Genomic DNA, 27,983 nt, shown 5'->3' on the forward strand with positions numbered 1-27,983 from the left:
CAACCCCTTCTCTCCAACTCCCTTCCTGGTTCTGCCCCTCCTTAGAGGTGTTTGCACAGACGAGCGCCGAGTGAGGAAACCAAGTCGTTGGATCCCTTTGCGCAAAATCCTCTTCTCTCTCCTCCCTCCTCTCCAGCCTCTGGATCCCGCACAGCCCTCCTTCCCCTCCCCCCCAGCGGTGTGGGGGTGACGATGTGTCTGTGTACTTCTAAGGTGGGAGGGGGCTACCAGCAGAGGATACCGTCAGATGCTTAGCTCTCTCCTTCTGCCTGACTCTCCTCTCTGGCTCCGCCGGGGCTGGTCTATAAGAAATAGCCGGAGCTGTGGCAGCGGCGAGGGGAAGCAGCGGAGGCGCGTGGACCCTGAAAGTCCGGGCGCCCGCGGTTACTCGCAACGTGGTCCCAGCCGGCCGGCCGTCAGCACCATGGACAGCAGCACCGTCCCCAAGAACGCCAGCAATTGCACTGATCCCTTCACGCACTCTTCAAGTTGCTCCCCGGGACCTAGCCCGAGTTCCTGGGTCAACTTCTCCCACTTAGAAGGCAACCTGTCGGACCCATGCGGTCCGAACCGCACCGAGCTGGGCGGGAGCGACAGCCTGTGCCCTTCGACCGGCAGTCCTTCCATGATCACGGCCGTCACCATCATGGCCCTCTACTCCATTGTGTGTGTGGTGGGTCTCTTCGGAAACTTCCTGGTCATGTATGTGATTGTCAGGTAAGGAAGGCTGCAGGGCTCCGAGTGGAGATTTCAGTGGCTAATAGGGGCATAAGGGGTGTCCGGCGGGAGGGTGAGAAAAGGGAGGTAAACAGGGGGGAGTATGGAGGTGACAGTGGATGGAGTGGTTGCTGTTTGAATACAAAATCCTACTTTTCTATTCTTCGCTCCGTTGATAAAGACATAATCCAAAATTTTGGAAACAGAGAAGTTGCTTTGGTAAAACTATAAAGCTCTGGCAAAAAATAAAAATAAAAAGTCTATCTTCCAGCTTGCTTATACTGAGCCAAGAGGGCTCTTGAGCACAGTGTCCCACAGTCCCTTCCAAAGGAGCTGTGGAAACAATAATTTGTGAATAATGGAAGAGAAATTCTAGTTATTTCACCCCTAACTGGGGGGACGAGGGGCAGGTTTCCGGCTCAGTTCTTTTCAGAGATGAACCTTGGCAACTTTCCTACTCCTGCTGGTCCCAGGGTATTTTGCTGCACCGCTGGCACACCTTCCTCTTCCTTGGTCATAGCAGCCCTTATTCCACTCTTTCTTCCATCCTGAGGCCACACTCATAGAGGAAGTTTTTCTGGTGTCTTTCCACAGTAAATAGTGTCGTTCTGCTGTAACAAACATGACAGCTGTGTTGTCTAGACCAGTTTGCAGCTGGCAGCTGCAGATCTGCTAGGAGAGTCACAAACTGAATGGGAATAGGTAGGGTGGCTCAGAACTGCAGGACATGACAGTTTTTCAATGCCTCCAATAGCTGAAACTAGTTAGAAGGGACCAAAGGCAGCATAATTCTGGATTATAAACTATTACATAAGAAGTTGTAATGGTTGCTCTGGAAAAATTAAGAAGTGTCTTTATCCAATGAAATTATTTCAGAAGAGTTTGTGGCTCACTTTCTATTTGCCCAGATGTTCCAGGTTTATCTAGCAGAGTGTGCAAACTCTCAGCATTAATTGAGATTGATGTAAATAGATTGTGTTAGTGTTGATGTGCAGATTCAAATCCTACATGTTAATATGGAATACTATATTTTCACTTCTGTTGAAGTAGATCATTATTTTAATACTTTAAAATGGCTCCTGACTTAGGATTTTCTTTCTACTAGGGGTTCTATGTATATAGCGAGCATGGCATTTTCATATTTGGCTACAATATTGGCTTCATCTATTCAGCAAGTATTGCAGGTTTCAATGGAGCTCTTTAATCATTTAACAATCATTTTCTCCATTATGCTTCCATTATCAGCATGCTGCAAGTTGCTTGTAATCAATTCTTTCTACTTTTATGTAGGATTTCTTTAATTAATGATTGTTAAAGAGTAAAACTAATTTTCCTGATCTTTTGATGAGGAATAAGATAAGTAGTTTCTCTGAGAAAAGAGCACCATCTATTGCAAAGAAGGCTAACAACAAAAGGAAAAATGCAGGGAGAGAATCAATGGAAGAATTTATTTTTTAAAACATTACTTTATGTAATTTAATATAAAGCTTCATATCAAAGATAAAAACTATCTCTTTTGCATTTATGATAATAAAATAACAATTAAAGGTCTGCTTCATGAAGGGAAAATGTTTCTCATTTCTTCTAAGAAAATTCATAGAATCATGAGTTTATAGGGCTAGAAGGGAAACTAGAGCTTTTCTAGGCTAGGTGATTAAAATGTGGCAGAGAAAATATAAATGATTTCTCCAAGGACAGATAATTCATTAGTTCAGTACCATGGAATTGCTCTTAGCCAATATAATTTTCTGTTTATTAGAGTGGCATATCATGATTTGAGTTAATTCAACTAAAAGATTGACAGAGTAGGTTTAGATAATAATGTGGAAATAATAAATCAGTCCAAATTTATGTCTGTAATCCTGGAGAATGAAGGATAAATAGAAATTACCAAACCATCTTGATACCCTGCCATCTCAAACATAATCTTTTATGCTCTGTTATTGCTTCTCTTGGTATTTTCCTTCCTGACTTTTCTCCCCTCTAGTTTATGCTTTTCTATAAAGCGAGAGCCAATAGAGCAGCAGTTGGCTGTGAAATAAGCAGATTGGTTTTATTCTAATGTTTAAGAGATTACTACTTGGGTGAGTTTGTTTTAAAGGTATTAAAATGTAAAACCTCTGAACTTTTGATGACTTGGAAAAGGATGGTGACACTGTCTCTGAGAATATGATATTATGCTTTACTTTTCTGTGCTTAAAGTTTTAACAAAATACATTCACTTTGTTATACAACAGAAACTAACCCAACAGTGTAAAGAAATTATACTTCAGTAAAGGTGTTAAAAGAAAAAAAAAAGGCACCCCAAACACCCACCTGTGGCAAGTCAGGTGTTTAATTCCAAGGTCAGGTAATCCTCTGGGTATATGACTGTGAAACAGAAAAATAGTTCAGTGACAAATGAAATGATGAGGAAAGCCTCTGGGGAATGAAGAAACTATATCTATTTAGCTGAGAAATTTAACTGGACTGTCTCCAGGCTGTGGTTATTTCACTACAAAATGATCAGTTTGGGGACATTATTGCCTCTGTTAGAAAGATGAATATAATGCTCCATCTATTAAAGTACTGAGGTGAAATGCTTACTTCCTGCTATTATTTAAAATTCAACAAATACTTTTGAATTTTCAAGTAGTTACGGTTTTCTAACCAGATTAAGATTACCTTTATTAGAATGTCTTAACACATTGAGTGAACCATGAGGTCCGATGACTATGGCAACAAAAAACAACAACAAAATTAACAGGTAATATAGATGCCATGAATGATTAATGATTTTCAGTTCTGTATCTTAACTCCACCATCATCATAGCTTCATCAACAACATTATTAAATAATATAACTTAAGTAACATTCTTACACAGTGCTGTTCTAAGGAACATAAGGGAGGAAAAGACATACTGCTACATGATCTAAAGTTTTAAAATTCAGATGTTGAATGATAGACTGTTATAACTGTTCATTATCTGAAAGATTTTTTGGTTTTAAAGAAAAAAAATGCTTGCATGGTAACTATATATTAAAAATTACCACAGTTATTCTGGAAAAATAAGGTGATAAAATATTACAATATGTGGCAATCATTTAAAATGGGATAATAGTATATTATTGTCAAGAATGTTTTAAAGGATAAAAATCAGTCAAAATAATACATAAAGTTATAGCAACCAGGAGTGTTTCACTTATTGAAAATATTTGACCAAAGCATAGAATTAACCATAACTGTAAAAACTGATATAGTCCCAGATGTATTTATTTTGTGAGTTTTTTTAAGAGATTTGTCCATTTAGTTATGGTCTATGCAGACACTGTTGGAAAAAGTAAAGAGTTAGAAACTGTTAGATCTCTGGGGGCTCTGTAAGCCATCCAAATAAAGTTCCAATGAAGAGTGCCAAATTATATGGCCTTATTTTTTAAGATTGTTTCTTAACTTGATGAGATGAATTCTCAATATGACTAGCTATCAGATAAGAACATTTAAATATATGCAAGATGTTATTATCTTTGAATTCACTAAGAAGTATTTCTAATTTTAAAACATGTCCTATGATCTCTGTGTATTAAATATTATTAAATATTTGATTCAGGTTTAAAGCACAAAATGATCAGTGGAGAGCTCCTAGTAACATCTATCACAATGTGAACTGTAACTGCTGTTTCCTGTACAGGTGCTAATTCTGTTGGGAACACCTCTTTCTCAGTGTGTCCTGACAACACTAAATGGTTTTTCATTTCCTCCGTTGTAAGCTATGTCTCTGTCATTTGCATAGAGTTATCACTGAGTTTCTTTTCCTTCTCTCCTTTCATGAATGAGCTATCTTATACTTTATGAAATATTTCCAATGTAAAGAAATGTATAGAGAATAATATGATTCTTCACCTTTAAACATTATATATAATTATGATAATTATATATACCTCTAATAATATATAATATATGTTCTATTATATATAATAATATATATATACATAATACACAATTGTATATAATTTACATATTTTATACAATACATAGTGTAATATATAATACATAATTGTATATATATAATAATATATAATATATATAAGAAGCCGTCTCTCTTCTCCCATTATACTCCCTCCCCTGAAACTATCACTATTGTAAATTTGGTGGTTATTATTCATATACATATTTTTAAAATTTTATTTCACATGTGTGTTTCCACAAATGAAGGGTAATCATTTAAACATGCTCTTCAAACTGCATATATTATTTATATTTTATATTAATGTTGATATACATAATTTCACTATTTGCCCAGAGTTGTTCTAGTTCCAGCAGATCAAGGATAGAAACAAATGTCAAACAAAACAACATAGGGGCTGGCCTTCCCTGGTGGCGCAGTGGTTGAGAGTCCGCCTGCCGATGCGGGGGACACAGGTTCGTGCCCCGGTCCGGGAAGATCCCACATGCTGCGGAGCGGCTGGGCCCGTGAGCCATGGCCGCTGAGCCTGCGCGTCCGGAGCCTGTGCTCCTCAATGGGAGAGACCACAACAGTGAGAGGCCCGCATACCGCAAAAAAAAAAAAAAATAAAAAAAAATAAAAGCAAACAAACAAACAAAAACTCAGATCATTACCTCTCCTATGTCCTTTTAATTTATCTTTAAGGATGTGTTTTAAATTAATGTAAAGATTTCTTTGTGTTTTCCCATAGTGACAAATATTTCCATGTTACTTATCTACAATATTCAAAAAAATGTTTTCAGCAGCTGCTGCAACAAATATATCTGTTCATGAATATAACCCAGGCATAATTTCTCCACTTCTAAGAAGGAAATAGAAATAATTTCTGACTACTTCAAGATGTCATTCAAGATAAATACTGGCAATATTTACTTTGGGGTTTTGTAAGCCTTGGAGGACCCCTTACACATAAAAGCTGAAATGTTATTTCATCTAGTAATGCACTTTAGTTATGGATTGAAACCAAATTGTTTCAGTCAGCAGGAAAAGATAAACTCATTTCAATAGATAATAGCTGATTCACTTTGTTATAAAGCAGAAACTAACACACCATTGTAAAGCAATTATACTCCAATAAAGATGTTAAAAAAAAGAATACATATTTCTTAAGAATCCTGTCTTATAATTTCTATTCTAAATCTTAGTTATAGAATTGTCATCATATAAATTAAAACAAGTTGCTAAACACTAAAAAAAAGTAGCATTTTAAAATATATTGATAAATATGAAGACTAAATGTTGAGTGGAATTTTAAAATATGAGACTGTCATTTTCTCCTAATTCACAGAGAAATTACCTGAATATTTGCCTTCAGAAATTAATCACATTCTGGATGTTGCATTGCAAAACTGATCAGAGAGATAGTGGCTCTACCGAATCTAACCAAGTGAAACTTTATAAGCCAATGGGTAGGGCAGGTAGGGCTTTTACACATGATGAAACACGTGATGGGTTCTATCAGATGAGAGAGAGAGATCAATCTATTCTAGATATCAGTTTCTGTCTAGGCAAGAATATTATCAAGTACAGTTTGCTTTTTTAATTCAATCATGTACTAATTTACCAGTTGCATATATTTAAACTTCTGTTTTTAGAAACACAAGGGAATCAACTTAATTTTGAGAATTTTATTTCAATATGTAGAATTAAATGGACCACATAAGTTTTTAAATTGGGGCGCCATACCTAGGTATCTAGTGACAGACTGATAATTGAAACATATGGACATCCATTTTGTTTTCAAGCTATTCCCTCTAATTTTGATAAATGATAATACAAACATAAAACTTGTCTTCATGCCATGAGCTCACTGTCACATTTAATATGGAACTTAGCTTGTGGATTTTCTTCTTCAGCTGTTTTTAAAATATTCCCTTGATTTGCAAATGAAGCAACTGACAAAGGATTAATCTCCAAAATTTATAAGCAGCTCATGCAGCTCAATAACAAAAAAACAAACAACCCAATCCAAAAATGGGCAGAAGACCTAAATAGACATTTCTCCACAGAAGATATACAGACTGCCAACAAACACATGAAAGGATGCTCAACATCTTTACTCATTAGAGAAATGCAAATCAAAACTACAATGAGATATCATCTCACACCAGTCAGAATGGCCATCATCAAGAAATCTAGAAACAATAAATGCTGGAGAGGGTGTGGAAAAAAAGGGAACACTCTTACACTGTTGGTGGGAATGTGAATTGGTACAGCCACTATGGAGAACGGTATGGAGGTTCCTTAAAAAACTACAAATAGAACTACCATATGACCCAGCAATCCCACTACTGGGCATATACCCTGTGAAAACCATAATTCAAAAAGAGTCATGTACCAAAATGTTCATAGCAGCCCTATTTACAATAGCCCGGAGATGGAAACAACCTAAGTGTCCATCAGCGGATGAATGGATAAAGAAGATGTGGCACATATATACAATGGAATATTACTCAGCCATAAAAAGAAACGAAATTGAGCTATTTTTAATGAGGTGGATGGACCTAGAGTCTGTCATACAGAGTGAAGTAAGTCAGAAAGAGAAAGACAAATACTGTATGCTGAAACATATGTATGAAATTTAAGAAAAAAAATGTCATGAAGAACATAGGGGTAAGACAGGAGTAAAGACACAGATCTACTAGAGAATGGACTTGAGGATATGGGGAGGGGGAAGGGTAAGCTGTGACAAAGCGAAAGAGCGGCATGGACATATATACACTACCAAACGTAAGGTAGATAGCTAGTGGGAAGCAGCCGCATAGCACAGGGAGATCAGCTCGGTGCTTTGTGACCGCCTGGAGGGGTGGGATAGGGAGGGCGGGAGGGAGACGCAAAAGGGAGGGGATATGGGAACATATGTATATGTATAACTGATTAAATTTGTTAAATAAAAAAAAGAAAAGAAAAAAAATAAATAAAATATTCCCTTGAAGAATGTTGCATATGTAGTCCACCTTCATTATTCATAGATTCTGTATTTGCAAACAAGCTTACTTGCTAAAATTTACCTGTAATCCTAAAATCCATATTTATGGGCTTTTGGGGTCTGTCACAGACATGTGCAGAGTTGCTCTGATGGGCAAATTCCCAGCTGAGGTCAAATGAAACAACACTCTGCCTTCCTGTTTCAGCTCTCAGAGTGTAAATATTTCCTTTCTGAGGTCTATTTAGGGCCACATTTTTAGCGTTTTTGATGTTTTTGTTGTTGGTGATTTCACTGTTTAAAATGGCCCCAGGTGGATTGACATGTACCCACTGTTATATTTAAAATAGACAACCAACAAGGACAGTTTCCTGTATAGCACAGGAAACTCTGCTCAATATTCTGTAATAACCTAAATGGGAAAAGAATTTGAAAAAAATAGATACATGCATATGTATATCTGAAACACTTTGCTGTACACCTGAAACTAACAAAACATTGTTAATCAGCTATACTCCAATATAAAATAAAAAATTTTTAAATGACCCCAGGTGTAGTGTTGAAGTGCTGTGCAGTGTCCTAAGCACAAGATGGCTGTGAGATACCTAATGGAAAAAGGAGGCGTATTAGATAAGCTTCATGTGGGTGTTATAGGGGTGTTGGTCATGAGTTCAGAGTCAATGAATCAACAATATATATTAAATAATATGCCTTTAAACAGAAACACACACAACAGAACGTTATGTATTGATTAGTTGATGAAAATGTGATTGGAGACTCACAGGAACCTCCCCCTGTATTTATTTGCTCTAGAAGCAAAGCTTCAGTCTTCTCTAATTTAGTAGGTAAAGTGAGTCTATAGAACAAAACTACCATGAATAATGAGAATTGACTGTAATAACTTTTTATTTTTTCACTCTTTAAAATTTTACTTTCTATGTTTAAATTATAAGAGTAACAATCCATTTCCCACTCAAAGTTTGTGGACTTATGTGTAGGTATATATGTGTTTTATTTGAATTTATTATTTGCTGATATCAATCCACTGGTACAGCTCAGTTTTCATAATTTTGCATATTGAAATAAAATTCTCAAAATTAAATTGATTCCCTTATATTTCTAAAAATAGAAGTTTAAATATAATTGGGATTATGTAATAATCCCACGTGAATGTCTAGATTATACTTACAATTTAGGATTTAGTTCAGTTGTCTGAAGTTTTACGCTTTTATTTCCGGTGAAGCTCTAAACTCCAGAAAGAAAACTTTCACCTAATAAGTAGTATGTAATTGCACTATAGTCATACAATCACAACTATTACTTGAAATTTTTTTTTGCTAATCACTTTATTTTTTTAATTTTTATTTTATATTGGAGTATAGTTCACTTACAATGTTGTGTCAGTTTCAGGTGTACAGCAAAGTGATTTAGTTATACATACACCTGTATCTATTCCTTTTCAGATTCTTTTCCCATATAGGTTATTACAGAACATTGAGTGGAGTTCCCTGTGTTATACAGTAGGTCTTTGTTGATTATCTATTTTATATATAGTGTACTTGATACTTTTACTCAACAAACTTTGGAGTAATTTTTAAGCCACAAAATTCTTACTCTAGTTTTCAATAAGAAACTAAACTGCCTACAATTTAATGGCTCCAGATGTGTGAATTAGCCTGGTCCCTCCACACTGAGAAGGGTGAGAATGCTCAAATAAAGTAGGGATGTAATCTGGAACCTAAAAACCTATTTTATACCAAGATGTTTTCATGAACCAATGTAAAGTTTGGATTTAAATGATTCCAAGATAAGAATCTCACCTCATTTTACTATATTTAGGTGCACATACAGCTCACACCCATCAGGTGAAAAGGGATCACCTCTCAGTCTAGACCAGGGGGTGACAAATGTTTACTGTAAAGGGTCAGAAGGTAAATATATTAGGCTTTGCAACCACATGGTCTCTGTCACAATTATTCCACTCACTCTGCCATTGTAGCCCAAAAGTAGCCATGGACAAAATGCAAATGAATGGACATGACTATGTTCCAATAAAACTTTAGGTAGACACTAAAATTTGAATTTCCATATAATTTTCACATGCCTCAAAATTATTTTCCTCAACCATTAAAAAATATAAAACTACCTACAAACTTATTTTTGTTTTTTGATTATTCTAACTGTGAAGATGTAAAAGGCAGACATGTAAAAACTTAGCTCCTAAAATATTTCTCATTCATGATAAAAAAAAAGATTGATTTTCTAACTAGCATTTTTTAATAATTTTACCTAATCTTTTAGTTGACTTTTATGAAAATCCATACATTTGATTATCAGGAAAATAATCATGCCACACCTTCTTTTGTTAACTCATTTTACAAGAATGAAATGATTCTTCATTCAGTACAAAAAAATGCAAATCTTCATTTTGGTTTACTTGATTATACAATGCAAATTATTCCATAATAAGTGTTACCAAATTACTTCCTTGTAGCAGCCTCATACCAAAAACAGCCAAACTAATTATTATACATATAAAAAAATTAAAATACAAATTAGAATGTAAAACCATTCTTAGCTGACAAATTTGGCCCACAAGCTGTCATTTGCCAAACTCTGGTACAAACGTGCTAAATAAAACTTAGTGGCCATAAAAACAAACATATCTCCTTCTTTGGCAAAGTTGATTGCATTTTGTTGTTTACTAGTTGGAAACAAAGCATTTTGTAAAACTAACCTAGTACCACCTTGCGGTATTTTTCAACATGAGGAAATATCAATACAAAATGAAGTTTAACACAAATCAGAAAAGCGGTCATAGATTTTTACGACAGAGGATACTGCTTTTCTGAAACTGATGTTGAAGTTAAAATAGTTAAAATAGTAATCACACAGGATCATCTCCATGTCACCCCAGGTGTCCATCTTCAACCCCCAACTCTTCATCCGACCCAGACAAACCGCAGTATTCATTACCATTCTTGACCAGTGATTAAGGAGTAAGTGCTTAGAAAATAGCAGTTCTTAAAATTTTCCATCTATTAAATATGCTTTGTGGTTATCTTAAATCAGTGCAATTTTCTAGGCCTTTCCACAGTATTTTCATCTTCAATCATTTGAAGCTTTCAGGAAAAATTGAAATTGCCATCTGTAAATTCACATTAACTTCTTAGCAAATATGAAATCTGTCCTCAAAGACACCTATGCCTACACACACACCCACTCCCATGCACCCAGATGGTGACTGGCAGCTTCATTGCCCTCCACCTCTCTTTAGGCCCTTTGAAGCACAAAAGCTCATTGCTTGGATTTTTTTTCCTCTTTTTTTTGACTTACGTAACTTGCTCATTTTTTTTTAATTTATTTTCTGTGGTTCTCAAAAGTCGCTTTGAAAAATGTTATTCCCTGTGTTTTAGAACTTAGACTGTTCAGCTGCATAAAGAGGACTAGGGTAAGCCTAGGTGTTCTGTGGTATTTGTAATCCCTTGACTTCCTGCCCATGGTTTCCCTCAATCATTTCCTAAAACTCACTGAAATCTCCTCCCTGCCTGATTTCTCATCTTTAATTCAGTCCCCATCTGTATCCAAATGACTGTTTCCTTGACCACTTGTGTTCAGAGAAAAGTTTCTAGCATGTACACGAATTCTTTAAATCAGCCAGATGGCCACCAGGTACAAGTTTGCAAGGAGAGCCTAGTTCGGGAGAGTTTTAACTGGGTGATAAATAGTCCAGCTGAAGAATGCTACAGTTCCCAGAATCTCTTAAGTGAGATTTGGATCTAACTTCTAACAAGAAACCCAGACAGGATAAAATGAATAATCAAATTTGAATTTCCTTCCAATTAACTCATGGAACATCAGAGCTATTGCATAAATCCTTGCAATGCACTTAAGAGACAAAGAAGGAGAAGACCTCCCAGATATTCCATTCCAGTGGTTCTCAATCTTGGTTGTACATCAGATTCACCTGGGAAGCCTTTAAAAAAAGAAAGAAAGAAAACCCACTTCCACCTAAGGCTAATTAAATTAGAAACTCTGGGCATAACTCCCGGGCCAAGGTAAGTCTAAAAGCTCCCTTGGTGAGTCTAATGTGCAGTCGAGATTGGGGCACACAGATCTGGACCAACCTACCTATTTCATGGATGAGAGAGCAGTCCTGTTTGACAAGGAGGTTTAAGAGATCTGTCCATGTTTCATTTCTCTGAACATTATGAAGCTGCTTGTAGAATAAATAGTAAATTACACTACCTCCCAGAAAAGCTAAAGCTCAGGATGTTTTAACAATTTTCCTAAAGTTGACCAATCATCTCCCTTCATAGCAGGCACACTGGCATGGAAACAGTGCTAATTCTGGAATGAGGAATACTAATCATATTCAACCTCACATAAATTTTAGGTCCAAATTAGATAAGATATATGGAAATGGGTGGTAAATTCTAAAAGTGCTATATGAGAGAAATAAGGTTTGTTATTTGCTTCCCTCCCACTGGGAATTTCTTCCCTTCCCTCCCACTGGGCTCACACCATCGGTATGCCAGGTCTCAACATTCACCCACTACTCCTGCCTTACCATAGATCAATCATATTATTATTCTTACATTTTGAAATGTAGTTTATCATTTTGGAATCACAGTTTCTGCAGAGGCAAGGCAAGGCATTGCATGGGTGTTACTGTTGTCATTCTTTGATTCATTCCAATGCACTGGGTCACTCCAATATCATTTTGTTTAGCAACCATGATGATGGGAAGAGAATTCTAAGGACACATAACTGCAGTTTACTTAGCTCCCTATTGATAAGTCTTTCTATATTATATGATAAGTTAATGGAGAAAAAAGACGCAAACCAATTATTTTTTTCGAAAAAGAATAGCTATTTTTAACTTAAATATTTCACATTCAAATTGGTGTTATAGTCCAAGTGTCTAAAGCAGAATCCAAGTCTAAATACTGACTGCATATAATGAAACTCCTTTTTACTCAGCAGAGTAGTTTACTTGAATTAAAAGAAATAACTTATAATAATGGTGTCCTTTGAACAGGAGCTTTGGAAACTCAGGAATTTAACATACCATCCCTGTGAAAAGTCCTGGCTTCTGTTATGAGTCTGACTCACTAATCACAGTAAAACTGTTCAAAAAGATGGAGGTCTTCATGGAGAATGCATTTGTGACGGTACAGTGAGTCCATGTGAATGTCTATTCCTAACACCTTCATAATGGATTTTTCCAGGACTTGCAAGGCAATGCCTGTCAACTTTTAAATCAGAGTAGTAAACTCTATAAATAAAGCAAGCACAAGGTAGAAAATAATATCCTTGAGACCTACTCAAGAGAACTGAGAACTGAGAGTTCTCTGAGAGTATTCCAAGTACAGAAACTGTGGAACAAGGAGATCAGTGAAAGAAAAGGCCTTTGCTTCTGAGCATTTTTTCCCTGAAACACTGGGTTCAGTGCCACTGAAAGATTGAGCATTTTGTGGGGGACTATTAATGCTCATTGAAAAATGCTGCTGGCAGTATAACCTGAACATCAGAACTTGATTGTGCCTGCCAAGAAGAACAAGGGAAATTTTTATCAACATTATAACTTAACGCTTACTCAGCCCCATCAGCTCTAAAGAGAAAACCACATGGCTTATATATGAGCATGTTTCTGATGATGTTGGTGATCCAAGGCCACGAAAATAAGAGGTTCTATTAAAAGCAGACAATGTTCATTGAGATCCTTCAAACAGTCATTCCTTCTGATGATAAAAGGAAGCTTATTTAACCACTTTGCAAAATAAGCAAAATAGATATTTAAAGAATAAATGTAATGCCTTAAAATTATATAGGACTTTACTTTTTTCATTACATTGAATAATTTGATTTTGTAAAATTTTTGTGAGTTTAAACAAGGAAAAAAATTGTAAGTCAAACTAATACTAAAGAAGATGAAACTGAAGCTCATTTATTTGCTATGTTTGTTCAACACTGCTTACAAAGCACCCTCTTAGAAGCTCCAAAATCTACCACTGAGCAAAATAGACCCAGTCCTACCTCTCTCCAAAAGTACAGTCTAGTGGAGAAGAAAATTAAATCATTTCACCAGCTGATAAATGCCAAAGATAGGACTAGGAAAACTAACCCAGTGTTCTTCAACCACACTATCAGACAAACACTATTCCCAAGGTTTATTACAATTACTGTAGTTTATCTTCCTCCATCACCAAGCCTAGCAATGGGAAACCTTTTGATTTAAGTCTTTATTTAATTTTCTGAATTTTGTTAAAGGTATTATTTATGTTTCAGAGACAAGATAGAGAAAAGTGAGTGGAGAGGGCCTTGGTTAATTTTCATAGAACAATGAAACAGAATCCTATTGACCAGGATTTACAAGTATTTCTCAAAGCAGATGTTATAAACATTCCACAAATACTAAGGATAAAGCAATGGAATAGTAGAGTCTGGAATGAATGGGATTCACAGGAAGAAAATCTCAAGAACCATTGCTGTAAGACATTCATTAGTGTGTCACTACACTGAAACAATGTCCATTTTATTTCTGAATACCCTGTCATTCATAAACATAGGCAGCAGAAATCTCAAGTTAGAAGTCAGACCCAAAACTTCTGTTCTTTAAAATTACTACCCATTTTGTGGAATTTAGGATACAAGTATCAAAGGAGAAATTGATGCCATCTTTTGAAAAAGGATCATTACTCCGAAAAAATGTAGACGTTTCCTGCCTGTAAATAAATATGTCACATCTCCACAAAATACATTGGTACATTGGTATGAGTCAATGCCACAAAGCATATATTAAAATACAAACCACGCCAATGATAATTTCCACAAGAGTACTATTTTCTCAACACTTTAGAACTCAAAAATAAGAGCATATGAATGAATGAATGAACGTGCCCATCTACACACCCTTGCAGACCTACTAGAGAATGGACTTGAGGATATGGGGAGGGGGAAGGGTAAGCTGGGACAAAGTGAGAGAGTGGCATGGACATATATGCCCTACCAAACATAAAATAGTTAGCTAGTGGGAAGCAGCCGCATAGCACAGGGAGATCAGCTCAGTGCTTTGTGACCACCTAGAGGGGTGGGATAGGGAGGGTGGGAGGGAGGGAGATGCAAGAGGGAAGAGATATGGGAACATATGTATATGTATAACTGATTTACTTTGTTATAAAGCAGAAACAAACACACCATTGTAAAGCAATTATACTCTAATAAAGATGTTTTAAAAAATGAAAAAAAATAAAGCATATTTTACATAAAGATATATGTCCTTTATCAAAAAATGTACTCTTCTGGAATAATAATAGAAACCATGCTTTGGTGTAGCTGAGATATTTTGTCCACCCAGTAGTCTGAAGTTAAGATGATATTTGAAACATAATATATTGGTCAACTTTCTAGTTAAAATAGATGAAGAGGTGGAGTTTAACATACCAAATCCTTGGGGGGGGGAGATAATTGGTGAAGGAAAATAGCTGTGATTTTAGAACAATATAGGCTATGATGCATCAGTTATCTTTAGCACACATGAGAAAGCATGCTAAAAAATTAATATAAGCAGAAATAACACTTTTATAAGTATAAACATTTAAGCTGTGTCATGTCAGAGTATAATATCTGCCTCATTAAATTTGAAACCCATGAGAGGCATCATCATCATCAACATCACCTTAGCTAACATTTATTGAAAGTTACTACAAATTAGACTCCAAACCAATAATCCTTAAATATACTATTTTAAAATATTTTCATGTTAACACCAACCATTTAAGGAAGACACCAATATCCTCCAAGTTTTACAGATGAAGAAAATAAAACTCAGAAAATTTAATTAATAAGCCCAAATTTGGGCTTCCCTGGTGGCGGAGTGGTTGAGAGTCCGCCTGCCGATGCAGGGGACACGGGTTCGTGCCCCGGTCCGGGAAGATCCCACATGCTGCGGAGCGGCTGGGTCCGTGAGCCATGGCCGCTGAGCCTGTGCGTCTGGAGCCTGTGCTCTGCAACGGGAGAGGCCACAACAGTGAGAGGCCCGCATACCACAAAAAAATAATAATAATAAAAATATAAGCCCAAATTTGTCCAGCTAATAAATGATAGTAGTAAGATTTGAATCAAGATCTATATGACCCTGAAACTTAAGGTCTTTCAAAACTGCTATATTTACTTGCGTCAAGGTGAGATTTTCAAGCTGGTTACTGAGGCTTCACTAGGATCGCTGATTAGCCTGTTATCTTACCTTACATATCATACCTTCCAGAATGTTCCCTAATTGACAACCTGTTCATGACTTTTTCTTTATTGATAGCCTGTACTCTCACTGAAGTGAGAATAAAGAAAATAGGAAACTTGTCTTTTCACAGGTCAAAATCTGGAGTTTTTCCTTCATATTAGGCCATGACATTTTGAATTGAACTTATGTCTCTGGGTTAACTGGATTCAAGTCTCTGAGTCTACCCTTCAACCTGGAAAAAATAGAATCCATTAATTATTTATGGAACTTCTAACTACAGAAACTCAATTGTGATATAAAGGTACTCTTATACTTTATCTCCAGCAGCATAATTTTATGCTGTGACCAGTATATACGAATAATTCACATTAACAAACTGATCAGGAGACAGCCAGAGTACCAGACTCAGTGCTGAGAGTGACAGATCAAACAAGGCTTTCTGGATCTGTTATTCAACAAAGCACCTGTAAGCTCCTTGAGGATGACACTATCTTTTGTTTTTTAACATTCTCCTATCCCTGAATTTAACAGAATAACAAATGGTAATAGGACATAATGTAGCTGAAATGTTTCAGTACATTGAATATACTGATTATACTGTTTTGTTAATGCTGTATTTATTTCAGCCCTCTGTGTTTCAGTGTCCCATTTCTGGTTGGCAAAATAAGAACTTTTAGATCATTGTTTCTCTGAGTGTTCCTAGTTGAAAGAAACTTGGAATTCCCAAAAGTAAAATTCTTATAATACAGGTATCTTTTGTTTAATTTGAGAGCAAAAATATTTTCTGCATTCAAGTTGAGACGAGCACCTGAGTCCATAGAGTCCCTGCCTTTTCCTTCTTCAACTTAATTGTCTGCAGGAATCCAAATGAGAGAGGGGTTATAAGGAGATAATAGTGACAGAAAAATTAGATCTGCAAGAATTCGTTCTGGAAGAATCTGAGAAGAATTCATGCCTCTGTCTCTCTACTGAGCAAAACACCAGACAAACAAGCAAGGGGCAAGTCAGCTGGAATTACTGCCAAGTGAAAGTAACCAGGCTTGTCAGTGTTACTCCAGAGAGCCCAAGTAAGGTCAACAGATGCCTAAAGTACTAAAAATCCTCCCTTCTCACTCATGACTCTCACCTATAAGTTTCTTTGCTTCTCAAGTGTTTATGGAGTCACTTAGGAAAAGTGTGGAAACCTATCCTATTCATCTTCCATGCCAAATGCTTCCCATAGACTCTATCACAGTTCATTTCCCATTCCATGCTTTAAAAGCAGATTAGCGAATGTGAGGTATCTGGGGAGATCACTAGTACATGGAAGTTTGCTTCTTGCATCAACATGATAAAAAGAAAACTGACAGACGTTGGGAGAAGAATTCTCAGTGGAGAGATTTTTTTTCTCCCCGAAAAATCAACGGACATATGCCTCCCCAGGGGAAGAAAGACGAGGTGACAATAGCCCTAATATCAGGAGAATAACAGGAGTGGGGTTCTTCCCAGGACATAGAAAGAGAGAAATCACAAGATAACATGTGACTAAGGAATCCAGATCCATCTCAGCGATGTGTCACACAAGAAGTCACCCTAGGTGACTAAAGGAAATTTTCTGGTCCCTACTATGGACCAACCATAAAAGTACGAAGTTTAGGCCAAGAAAAAGATGTTCTACTTCAATGAGCAGAAAATAAACTGATAAAATTTGATAATTATTCACTATCAGTAAAATGGTAGTAAAATTTGCCAATTTAAATGTATTTAACAGAGGTTTGTATTTGTTTCTGGAAAACAGGTACATGATAGACTAATTGGAGAAACTAGATTTACATTTATTTCTGGAAAACAGACAATAGATAGACTTATTTGGGGTCAACCTTCTACTAATCCTTTCCTGCCACCATCAGAGACAAAATCCTTGGCAGCCTGGGCCCGTCATATAACTCCGAGAAACAAATTTAATACTTTCACGGACACTGTCCATGTGATGAAACAAATGTCGAATAATTGCAACTTTCTTGAAAACTAAATACAAGTTTAGCACTTCTTTCAACATTGCCATATCACCTGTTACCTTGCCATAGTATCTAACATACTGTTTGGAAAGCACTTGGTTCTGGTCTCTCACCAGACTGAAGGGCCGTCCAAGATAGGTCTCAGTTGAGGACCACTGCCCAGCACAGTACTCGGCAAAAATAAAAATTAAAAAAAGGCGTTAAATAAATGTATGCTTGACTCAGTGTTGACACTTAGAGGGTTTTATGATGGAAAAAGTCATTAGAAAAATACAAATGTGAATTTTTTTTATTTACGAAAATTAAAAACATGCGTATAATTCTTAAGATGTTCTATTTCATACATAAAGTCCAATATAATTATTAAGCTAGGAGAAATGTGAAATATAACTTTGATCACAGGGTTAGAGCATTAAACATACAACGTTATGAGTTTATCTCTACCTATTAAGCTTATGGTGATTTGTATTTTACTTTTTATATTCCTCAGATTCTAAACAAATTGCAGTGCAGTGATATAATGAAGAAAAGCACAATTAATAATATGAAAATGAAAGGGGAGAAAATTTCAAAAGTAATAGATGACCCTGAAAGGTAATAAAATATTGCATTTGAGAGTTTTTTCACTAAAATATAAATCAAGGTCATGTTTGCAGTTTTCCTATTTAAAATACTGTTACATGCATTAATTTGTGACTAAAAATGTTGTCAGTGCCAAGTGATTCTATTCCAAGTGGAAAACAATTCTATATTGATTTAATAACCCTTATTGCACCATAAGCCTAAAATTTCAAACTTTAAAAATTAAAGGAACTTCCTTGCTTTGCCAAATTACTGGTTTATTCATGAATCATATTTTCTCCTAGCAAGTGCTGTTGAATTCTCCACAAGGGAAGGAAAAATACGTTCCAAAAAATCTCTCTGCCTGAAAATACTTCTTTAAAAATCTCAACAAATTGTTTTTTGTTTCCTAGAAAAATCCAAGGTCAGCATGACAGTTAAGTTATAAAGGATTATATAATTCTTGGATGGAAAACAGTTATTATAAATACACGATTTTATATATGCCAAGATCTACAGGCACTAATTGCATTACTTTTATTTTTTCCTTCAATTGGTCCTAAAAGATTTTTGGACAGCTTCTGCTGCAGGAATTAATTGAATGTGAAAATATTTAGATATCAGCAGGTGCTATGACACATTAAAAGGGATAAACAGGGAATGCTCATCAACAGTTCTGACACATAGAATTTGAAATTAAGTCTTCAAGGATCTTAATTAAATCTCTGTTGCAAAACCCAGGAGCAATGAGAACATTCTTATTTCAACTCCCTACACAGTATCCTAATGTATAATTCTCTCCAACGTGTTGTGCTAATATTAAACGCTTCTAATGGTTCAATCTACAGGACACACACACACACACAATAAAATATCCAACCTATCCAGGCATTTAGTTTTCATAGCAGCAAACACCCAAGTATTTCAAATTTACTATGTTAAGCATTTTTGTCCTTGACAGCTGTTCTGAACCTCAGTTCTCTTTAAAACAGGGATAATATTCATAGTTGTTTTAGCTACTAATAGGATTTTTATGAGCATCAGTTTACACAAATGTATATATAAGTGTTTGTAAACCCTACTGCACTTTATAAAAGTTATTAGTTATCATACAGAGAGCTTATATTACATGGTGCATACTGTAGTAGTGTGAGCATAAACTATAAAAAATAGGTGTGGACTTAAATTCTGCCTCTGCAACTGTTGTTCTTGAGCAAGTTATTAAACCTTCATAAGAGTTGGTTTATTCATCTACAAAAGAAGTGATAATGCGCAACTTATAAGTGTTTTACGAAGATTAAGTAAGAAAATTCAAGTGAACTGTGTATAGTAACACCTAGTACAGAGTGAGCACTCAGTAAATGTTGGCTGCAGTTGCAATGCTCAAAAAAACAGCACCTATGACCATCATCATTTAATTTGTTTTAATGGTAATTTTTAGGGGTGATATAATCACCTCTTTACAGTTGTGGAAATTGAAGCTCAGCCACGTGGCCAAGGTCATGAGACATAGCACTTAGACCTATGTATCATACTTCCAAATCCAATATTCTTCCTACTAGGCTATGCTGGAGAGTTTTACTCCTAACTTGATTAAAAAGCCAAATTGGGAGAAAAATTAACAAAATCAAGGTACTTTTAGTTACTCACTGCTGTGTGGGTTCATAGCATTTTAATAGGGTTGACCTTGCTCTTAAAATTAAGTAAACATTGGTATGACTGGAGAATTGTCGCAAATGAATGGTCCTGCCTTGAAAGGTAAGATTTTTGATCTTTAATCTCCTAACACATAAGATTTTAATTAAGGGAACATCAGATAGTCATTTTAAGATTCAAAATACCTCTAAAAGATATTGAAAATAAGCACAATAAATATAAACCAGATGACTACAATTGAGCAAGCAGGTCTTTGCTTTGATGACTTCTAGACCTAAAGATGCACATTCAGCAGTACTTGAAGGGATGGAATGCATAATAGGTGAGGGAAGTTAACCTGCGGCCTGATGAGGATGCAGCTAAGGATGCAGCACTGGTTGTAGCCTCTGAAAGTGGAGAGCAGCCCTGAAAAAAGGGGAGATAGTATCAAATGTGAGTTTTCACAGCCCCCAGTTCCACCAGCAATAGATTCTGCCTGCTACAGATAGACACTGGGTGAATGTATTTGCCACGATTCCAGTGGTGCAGGCAGATTTTGTGGCCACCATGCCCTCTAAGTGTCCTGTACCCATCTGTGGACACCACTGGAAGATACCTGATGCTTCCCGTCAGTCGCTGATTGCTGTTGGTCTGCTGCAGCTGGCCCCTCCTGATGCAAGCACACTCTACTATCAATGCTCACCAGCCAAAGCCACCAGGAATACTCCTGGGAACAAAATTTGGCTTATTAAGTTTGTGACAACAAGGAAAACAACATTACAGGAATTTTAATTTATATTTGGTGATTTAGAAGAGGATTCAAGGAAGCAGAGTTCTGTTTAGATAGGTCACTCTCTCAAAGCAAGAGGAATTTGATACATGGGCATCAAATATTTTTTTTTTTATCTAGAAGACAGAATTAATAGAGTAGGGCTAGAGTTGTCACTGAATAATAAACAGCGGTCACTTAATATTAATCAGGAAAGGGAGATGTTTGTTATTTTTATGGCTATGGGTGACCTTGGTTTTATCTCTGATCATACATGGTTATAGAGTCCACTTGTTTTTGTCTTGTGGCATCATGGTCATGAAGAGTCTTCATCTGAGGTTGATATTCTGTGGAATTATGGTCCACTAAGGAATATCACAACCTGGCTGTTAGCAACTAGACTTGTTCCCTAAAAGCTCTCAGGGGCTTTTTTCTTTCTCACCATTACTCAACCTCACTACTCTCACATGCCATTCCCTCTTCTCCTCTGGCAAGAGGGGAGGGGTAAAAATGTAGATCAATGTGAGAATGATAAGATGACATAGGATGGGGAGGTATGATTTATTCTTAGGGGTAGGGAATGCTTTAAGAACATGAGATGAATAGGAATTTCATATTTAAAGAAATTATATAAATGTGGGCATTAGGGTTAGGAGAATTGATCCTGTCATTCAGACAAGTACGTAGCAGAGTACAGATTGATCCTGGTCTCTATACTCCACAGGCTTACAAACAAAACAACAAAACAAATAATACTAATATAGTCCACACATGTCTTACATTGCACTAAGATTTCATGTGCAAGCATACAAAAGGTTGAAATTTTTTCTCAAGTTCATTAATAGCACAAGATCGGCCTTTATTAAATACTCAAACTAAAAGTGAATATGAAACAATCTTTCATTTTCAGGATGATCGAGAACAGGCACAAAACTTTACTTCTGGCCTCTGAACTCCAGAACATCTTTCAGAAATTATCTTTTAAAAGAACACAGATTAAATCAATAAATCAATGAAGAGCCATACATAAATTTTTGGAAATGATAGAGAAATTCTTGGTAGGCAATATGAATGCTTAAACAGTCTTTTTTAAATAGATTTATTACATTTTATTTATTTTCGGCTGCGTCGGGTCTTTGTTGTTGCACACGGGCTTTCTCTAGTTGCGGCGAGAGGGGCTACTCTTCGTTGCAACATGCGTGCTTCTCATTGTGGTAGCTTCTCTTGTTGGTGGCACACGGGCTTCAGTAGTTGTGGCACACGGGCTCAGTAGTTGTGGCTCATGGGCTCTAGAGCTCAGGCTCAGTAGTTGTGGTGCACAGGCTTAGTTGCTCCACAGCATGTGGGATCTTCCCCGACCAGGGATCGAACCCATGTACCCTGCATTGGCAGGCGGATTCTTAACCACTGCATCACCAGGGAAGACCCTAAATGGTCTTATTCAATGTCATTCCTACTTTCTCTGCTGATGTTTGAACCAACTGAAAGATAATGCAAAATGAATCAGCAGAGAAAAAAAATGTCAGCTTTATTACTGATAAATACTTTGTTGATGTGACATAGCTGTACAGTAATAATGGCTTCTTAATTAAATCCCAGAATGAAATACACTAACCCACAGGCCTGGACCACTAGCAACTTCTCCATACGGGGACCAGCTCCTTTAAAATTTGGAAGCTGGAGTAGTGGGATGTAACATGCATTTCCTTTGAGCAGCTGAATCTCAGAAAGCAACAGGAATAGGAGCAGAGCTGTACATAACCAACACTTTATCCTAAACATAAACCAGATAAGTGATTCCTTCTTTTGAAAAGAGTGAATGATGCAACAGAAAGATCAATAATGTTAAGATCATAATAATGTTACTGACGACTTTACTCTCGAATTATGAATTCAGAAGAAAGGAGATTCTTTCACTTCAGATAAATTAAAATGCCAAAAGAATGCCTGGGACAGAGAATAGAGAGTATGAGCCTCAGGTTGGGGAGGCTCCCCTGAGGGTTCCATAATAGGATAGATGTCCACAATGGTGGAGGCCATGTGGGTTGACCCTTGTGTGTTTTCCAGTCTACAAGCTAGACAGAAACAATAATGTCCATTTGAAAACTGGTGCAGTGCTTGGCGCAGAGATACTAGGCTGCGCCTGGAGACCAGCAATGCTCTGGAGGATTAGAAGGTAGCCACTGGTGTACTCTGTCAACCTCAAGCCCACCCCATCCTCCATTCTTATTGAGAAGAGTATGGTACACAAGCCTCAGGAGCTGATTCCAACTCCTGTCCCATAAGTGAACAGTCTAGCAAGGAATATTAACTTTAAGGGTCAATTCAAAATCAATGGTCATCATATTGTTAATGAGTGACTACACCATGAAAGAGATAGGAGAGGGTGCACAACAAACAGAAGAATTTACACTTGAGGAAACAGAATTAAAAAGTAATCAGGGCCTCCCTGGTGGCGCAGTGGTTGAGAGTCCACCTGCCGATGCAGGGGATGCGGGTTCGTGCCCCGGTCTGGGAGGATCCCATATGCCGCGGAGCGGCTGGGCCCGTGAGCCGTGGCTGCTGGGCCTGCGCATCCGGAGCCTGTGCTCCGCAACGGGAGAGGCCGCAACAGTGAGAGGCCCGCGTACCACAAAAAAAAAAAAAAAAAAAAAAAAAAAAAAAAGTAATCAAATAAGGACTTTAAAATAAGTTACATTTAATATCTTCAGAGAGGTGAAAGAAAGTATTGTTTCCATGAAACAAGGAGAAACCATCTGAAAATAAGAAGAGATGATTATTAACAAGCAAAGCATGGCAACTAAGGACCCAAATAATGTGAGCTCAAACCCTGCCTCCAACAATTGCCAGTCAGGTGTCCCTAGGGCAAATTACCTAACCAGTCTGTGCCTTAGTTTGCTCATCTGTATAATGGAGATAATCATAACACTTACCTAATTATTTAACAAATGTAGAGCACTCAGAGCAATAGCCTACATGTAAGTTTGTTACATAGGAAACCACATTTGAAATTCTGAAGATAACAGCCACAATATTTGACATTCAGTATTCTATGGGTAACACAAAAAGAGGGAAGATCAAGAGTATGTTCGTGAGCTGGAAGAATGTAGTAAATGAGATAGAAGTGGAAAGGATGAAAAAACAAATGTGATACCAGAAGTGGAAACAGAGAAAAGCTATCCATTAGAAGTAAACAACAGAGGGAATGGAAGAGAGGCACTATTTGAAGAAATAATAGCCCCACATTTCCCATAACTAAAGAAAGTGATGAGACTTCAAACCGGAGGGACTCTCTGAGTGCCAAGCACAATCAATCTTAAAAAAAAAAAGTCTCGTCTTATATTAATGAGATTCAAGAACATAAAAGAGATAAAATTGCAAGACAGAGAAGGGATAATTCATTGCAAAGGAAGAAAATCAGAATTTTCCATCAACACCATTGGAGTAAAGAAGAAGACGGATGGAATAAAGTGAGCCAAACCATTGTGAATGTCAAGCCAAAGTAGATATTTCAGAGGTAACTCCCTCAACACACTCTAGAAGCATGCTATTTAGAGATATTGAAGTAAAGATTAGATAATCAGTTACAAATACTGAAAATGACCACATAAGCAATAGGAATGAGATAGGAGAAGAGGAACTGACATTTTTCATCACAAGGATGAAATTATGTTCAGGTGTTTCTTGAATACAGGTTAATAGTATGAACAGTATGGAGGTTCCTTCAAAAACTAAAAATAGAACTACCATATGACCCAGCAATCCCACTACTGGGCATATACCCAGAGAAAACCATAATTCAAAAAGACACTTGCACCCCAATGTTCACTGCAGCACTGTTTACAATAGCCAGGTCACGGAAGCAACCTAAATGGCCATCAACAGATGACTGGATAAAGAAGATGTGGTACATATATACAATGGAATATTACTCAGACATAAAAAGGAACGAAGTTGGGTCATTTGTAGAGACGTGGATGGATCTAGAGACTGTCATACAGAGTGAAGTAAGTCAGAAAGAGAAAAACAAATATCGTATATTAACACATATATGTGGAACCTAGAGAAATGGTACAGATGAACCAGTTTGCAGGGCAGAAATTGAGACACAGATGTAGAGAACAAAGGTATGGACACCAAGAGGGGAAAGTGGCGGGAGGGGTGGGGGGGTGATGAATTGGGAGACTGGGATTGACATGTATACACTAATATGTATAAAATGGATAACTAATAAGAACCTGCTGTATAAAAAAATAAATAAAATTCTAAAATTAAAAAAACTAATAAAAATTTTTAAAATTTTTTTTAAAGATTAAATATATATTTTAGATAACCAAATATAATAAGCATTTTTGAGTATCTCCTATGTGCTGGGCTTGGAAGAGTAACAAGACTCAAATTCTACCTCTGTGACATTCTGATACATTAGAGGGGGGCAGCATGGAGCAGTGAACAGACCTGAGGTAACACCAGTTCTGTCACTTATGAGCTTTACAACTTTGGGTAAGGTAGCTGATCTCTGAGGCTTAGTTTGCTCATCTGTAACATGGGGATGATGAAGTGCCTCTCCCTTCAATTTTGTAAATTTACTTAGTGCAATGCCAGGTCAGTAGCCAGTATAAATGAATGTTACTCTTCTCATGTATAAGAAGATGTTTAGAAGGATGTTGGCCAAAATGCTATCTCCAGGTGGTAGAGTTCCAGGTTTCTATTTCCTTTGTGCTTTCCTGTATTATTTATTTTTACAATAAGCATGCATCATATTTTTAAAATTAAAAATATATTCTGAAAAATCTATAATTTAAATTATTAAAAGGAAATTTCGGGCTTCCCTGGTGGCGCAGTGGTTGAGAGTCCACCTACCAATGCGGGAGATGCAGGTTCGTGCCCCAGTCCAGGAAGGTCCCACATGCCACGGAGCGACTGGGCCCGTGAGCCATGGCTGCTGAGCCTGCGCATCCGGACCCTGTGCTCCGCAACGGGAGAGGCCACAGCAGTGAGAGGCCCACATACCACAAAAAAAAAAAAAAAAGGAAATTTCAGTCACATTTTAATAACCTCATAATAAGAAAAGCCTTTAATGAAAAATGGGCACACACACACACATACACACACCATCAAAGAGGTTAAAATTCAATAGTTTTAAGGAACAACAAAACATGGTGAATATTTTTAAACAGTAGCAGTCTGAGAAGAAATATTTACAGTTACAGTAAACATTTTAATCTCTGACAAGTCAATAAAAAATGAGGAAAAATGAGCAAAAAATAAAAACAAGAGGCAGTATAATTGACCAAGGAATGCATAAAATTATTTTCAACCTCTAGAGTAATTAGTAAAATGTTAATTAAAATGACAACATATTACATGTCATTCATAGATTGGTAGATATTTTCAAGTTTTTTAACAATTTTGCATTATCATTTCTTATAGGTAAGTGGAAAATAATTTAATTTTTCCTCTAGCCTAGTTGATCAAATTTTATTTTTTTTATTAGGATTATAGAAAAATGTCTTTCCATTCTACAAGTTTATATTGGGATTGTAATGTAAATTTTTAAGATGATCAAATTTGGGGAAATTTCTATTGAATTTCTTTCTTATATGAGCTATAAGATTTATAGGGAAATATGTATCATATAAGTAAGAAGTGATCTAATATATTAGAATATATAAAATATATGAGTTCACATATAGACATACTCATGGCTGTGATACTGCTACAAACTTGTGTTTTCAAAAGCAAGAATTCTGATAAATTCTATTTCAAGCAACTGCCATCAATGTTATAGTCTATGAATAATTGCATTTTACATTGTATAATCAAATATAGTCATGATAGAAAATAACTATTATTTTGGTTACTGATAAAAATCAAACCTCCCATTTACAAAAAAATGTATGTCTGCTGATTAGAAGAGTTTTCCACAGAAAAGCTTCTGGCTCTGACATTTTACAACTCATTTCTCTCCCGTTCACATTCTGATGCATCATGTATAACATATTCACACCTTCTGTCTCTCCCTTGTTCTCTCCTTCTCTTCTTTTCTGTCCCTTTATGGGACTTTGTTCTTCTCTGATTTCAACATTCTTCACATTTTGCAACATACAAAAAGGCAATCTCATCCACTTGCATGACTGGAATTAACATCTAGAGGCTGATGACATAAATAAATTGCTCCAGCTGAACTGCAAACATATATTTGGGTACTTAAGAGTCATTTTCCTTTTGTCCCACAACATAGTACACTCAAAACTGAACTTTCTATCAACACCAAAACTGCTTTTCCTCTCTTCCTTCTTTGTTAAACAATGATATTACCATCTGTCCATTCTTCCATGCTAGAATTTGGGAGTCATATTTCACCCTTCCTCTTCTACTCCCTAGTTCTAAAAATTTAATTAACTTTTGTCTCCCTAATTATCTCAACTCTCCATTTGTTACATCTTCTTCAATGATGTTATTGATTATTTTGCTATTATTGATTGTGATGATGGTGATGGTAGTGTTGGTGGTGGTGGGTAAGAAAGAATAAACACATTTTGACAAGTATTGCATTTGAGAAGTCAATAGGAGATTACAGATGTCCCAAAGAGAGTTGGAAAGGTAGTCATGGAATTCGAGAGAGAGGTTGTGTGTCAACTACATAGAATTGATAAGCTTAAATCATGGATTGTGAAAGAGTAAAGCAAAGGAAATGCAGCAAACTCAATTCTCCTTTTAAAAATATGATTCTGTTACAACATTCGATATAATGAGAAAATATCTCAAAATTCCCAAGATATTCCCAGCATGAGCATCTTTGAAAAGAAGATTAAAAAGCTTTGCATGCCTACCTTGCTTTAGCTATACGGTGGGTTGAGTATATCAGCAATGAACATCCAGAAATACACATGGCCCACAATGCAGTTGCAGCACAGAAGGTACATTTCTGTTTTAAATGAAGCTTAGGGAAATGAGGGGAAAAGATCTCAAACGTTCGTACGTCTCTCTGTGCTTAGTTTCTTCCACCATAAAAAAAGGTGATCAGACTGTGTGGTCTTGAAAGCCCCTTTCAGATCTTACTTCTCATCGTTCCATGACCTTCTATGACCAAAGTTCCTTTTAATTTGACAACAAAATGACAAGGCAAAAAGGAATATTCCCTGTTTAC

The 27,983-nt window shown here is 36.5% G+C and overlaps 1 protein-coding gene across 2 annotated transcripts in view; it reads left to right on the forward strand.

The window, feature by feature from the left end:
• Window positions 1–412: 412 nt before the first annotated feature.
• The window catches only part of OPRM1 (opioid receptor mu 1), a gene marked incomplete at both ends in the record, with an annotated part of 53,968 nt that continues 26,397 nt past the window's right edge, over window positions 413–27,983 (forward strand). Inside the window, one exon of one of the 2 annotated variants that reach the window (XM_079716642.1) lies at window positions 413–717. In XM_079716642.1, coding sequence (XP_079572768.1) covers window positions 425–717 — 293 coding nt within the window. The remainder of the gene's footprint in view (window positions 718–27,983) is intronic. The other variant, XM_079716641.1, reaches the window with a different exon arrangement.

The sequence above is a fragment of the Hyperoodon ampullatus genome (assembly GCF_949752795.1).
Source record: "Hyperoodon ampullatus genome assembly, chromosome: 12".
NCBI classification, from domain to species: domain Eukaryota; kingdom Metazoa; phylum Chordata; class Mammalia; order Artiodactyla; family Ziphiidae; genus Hyperoodon; species Hyperoodon ampullatus.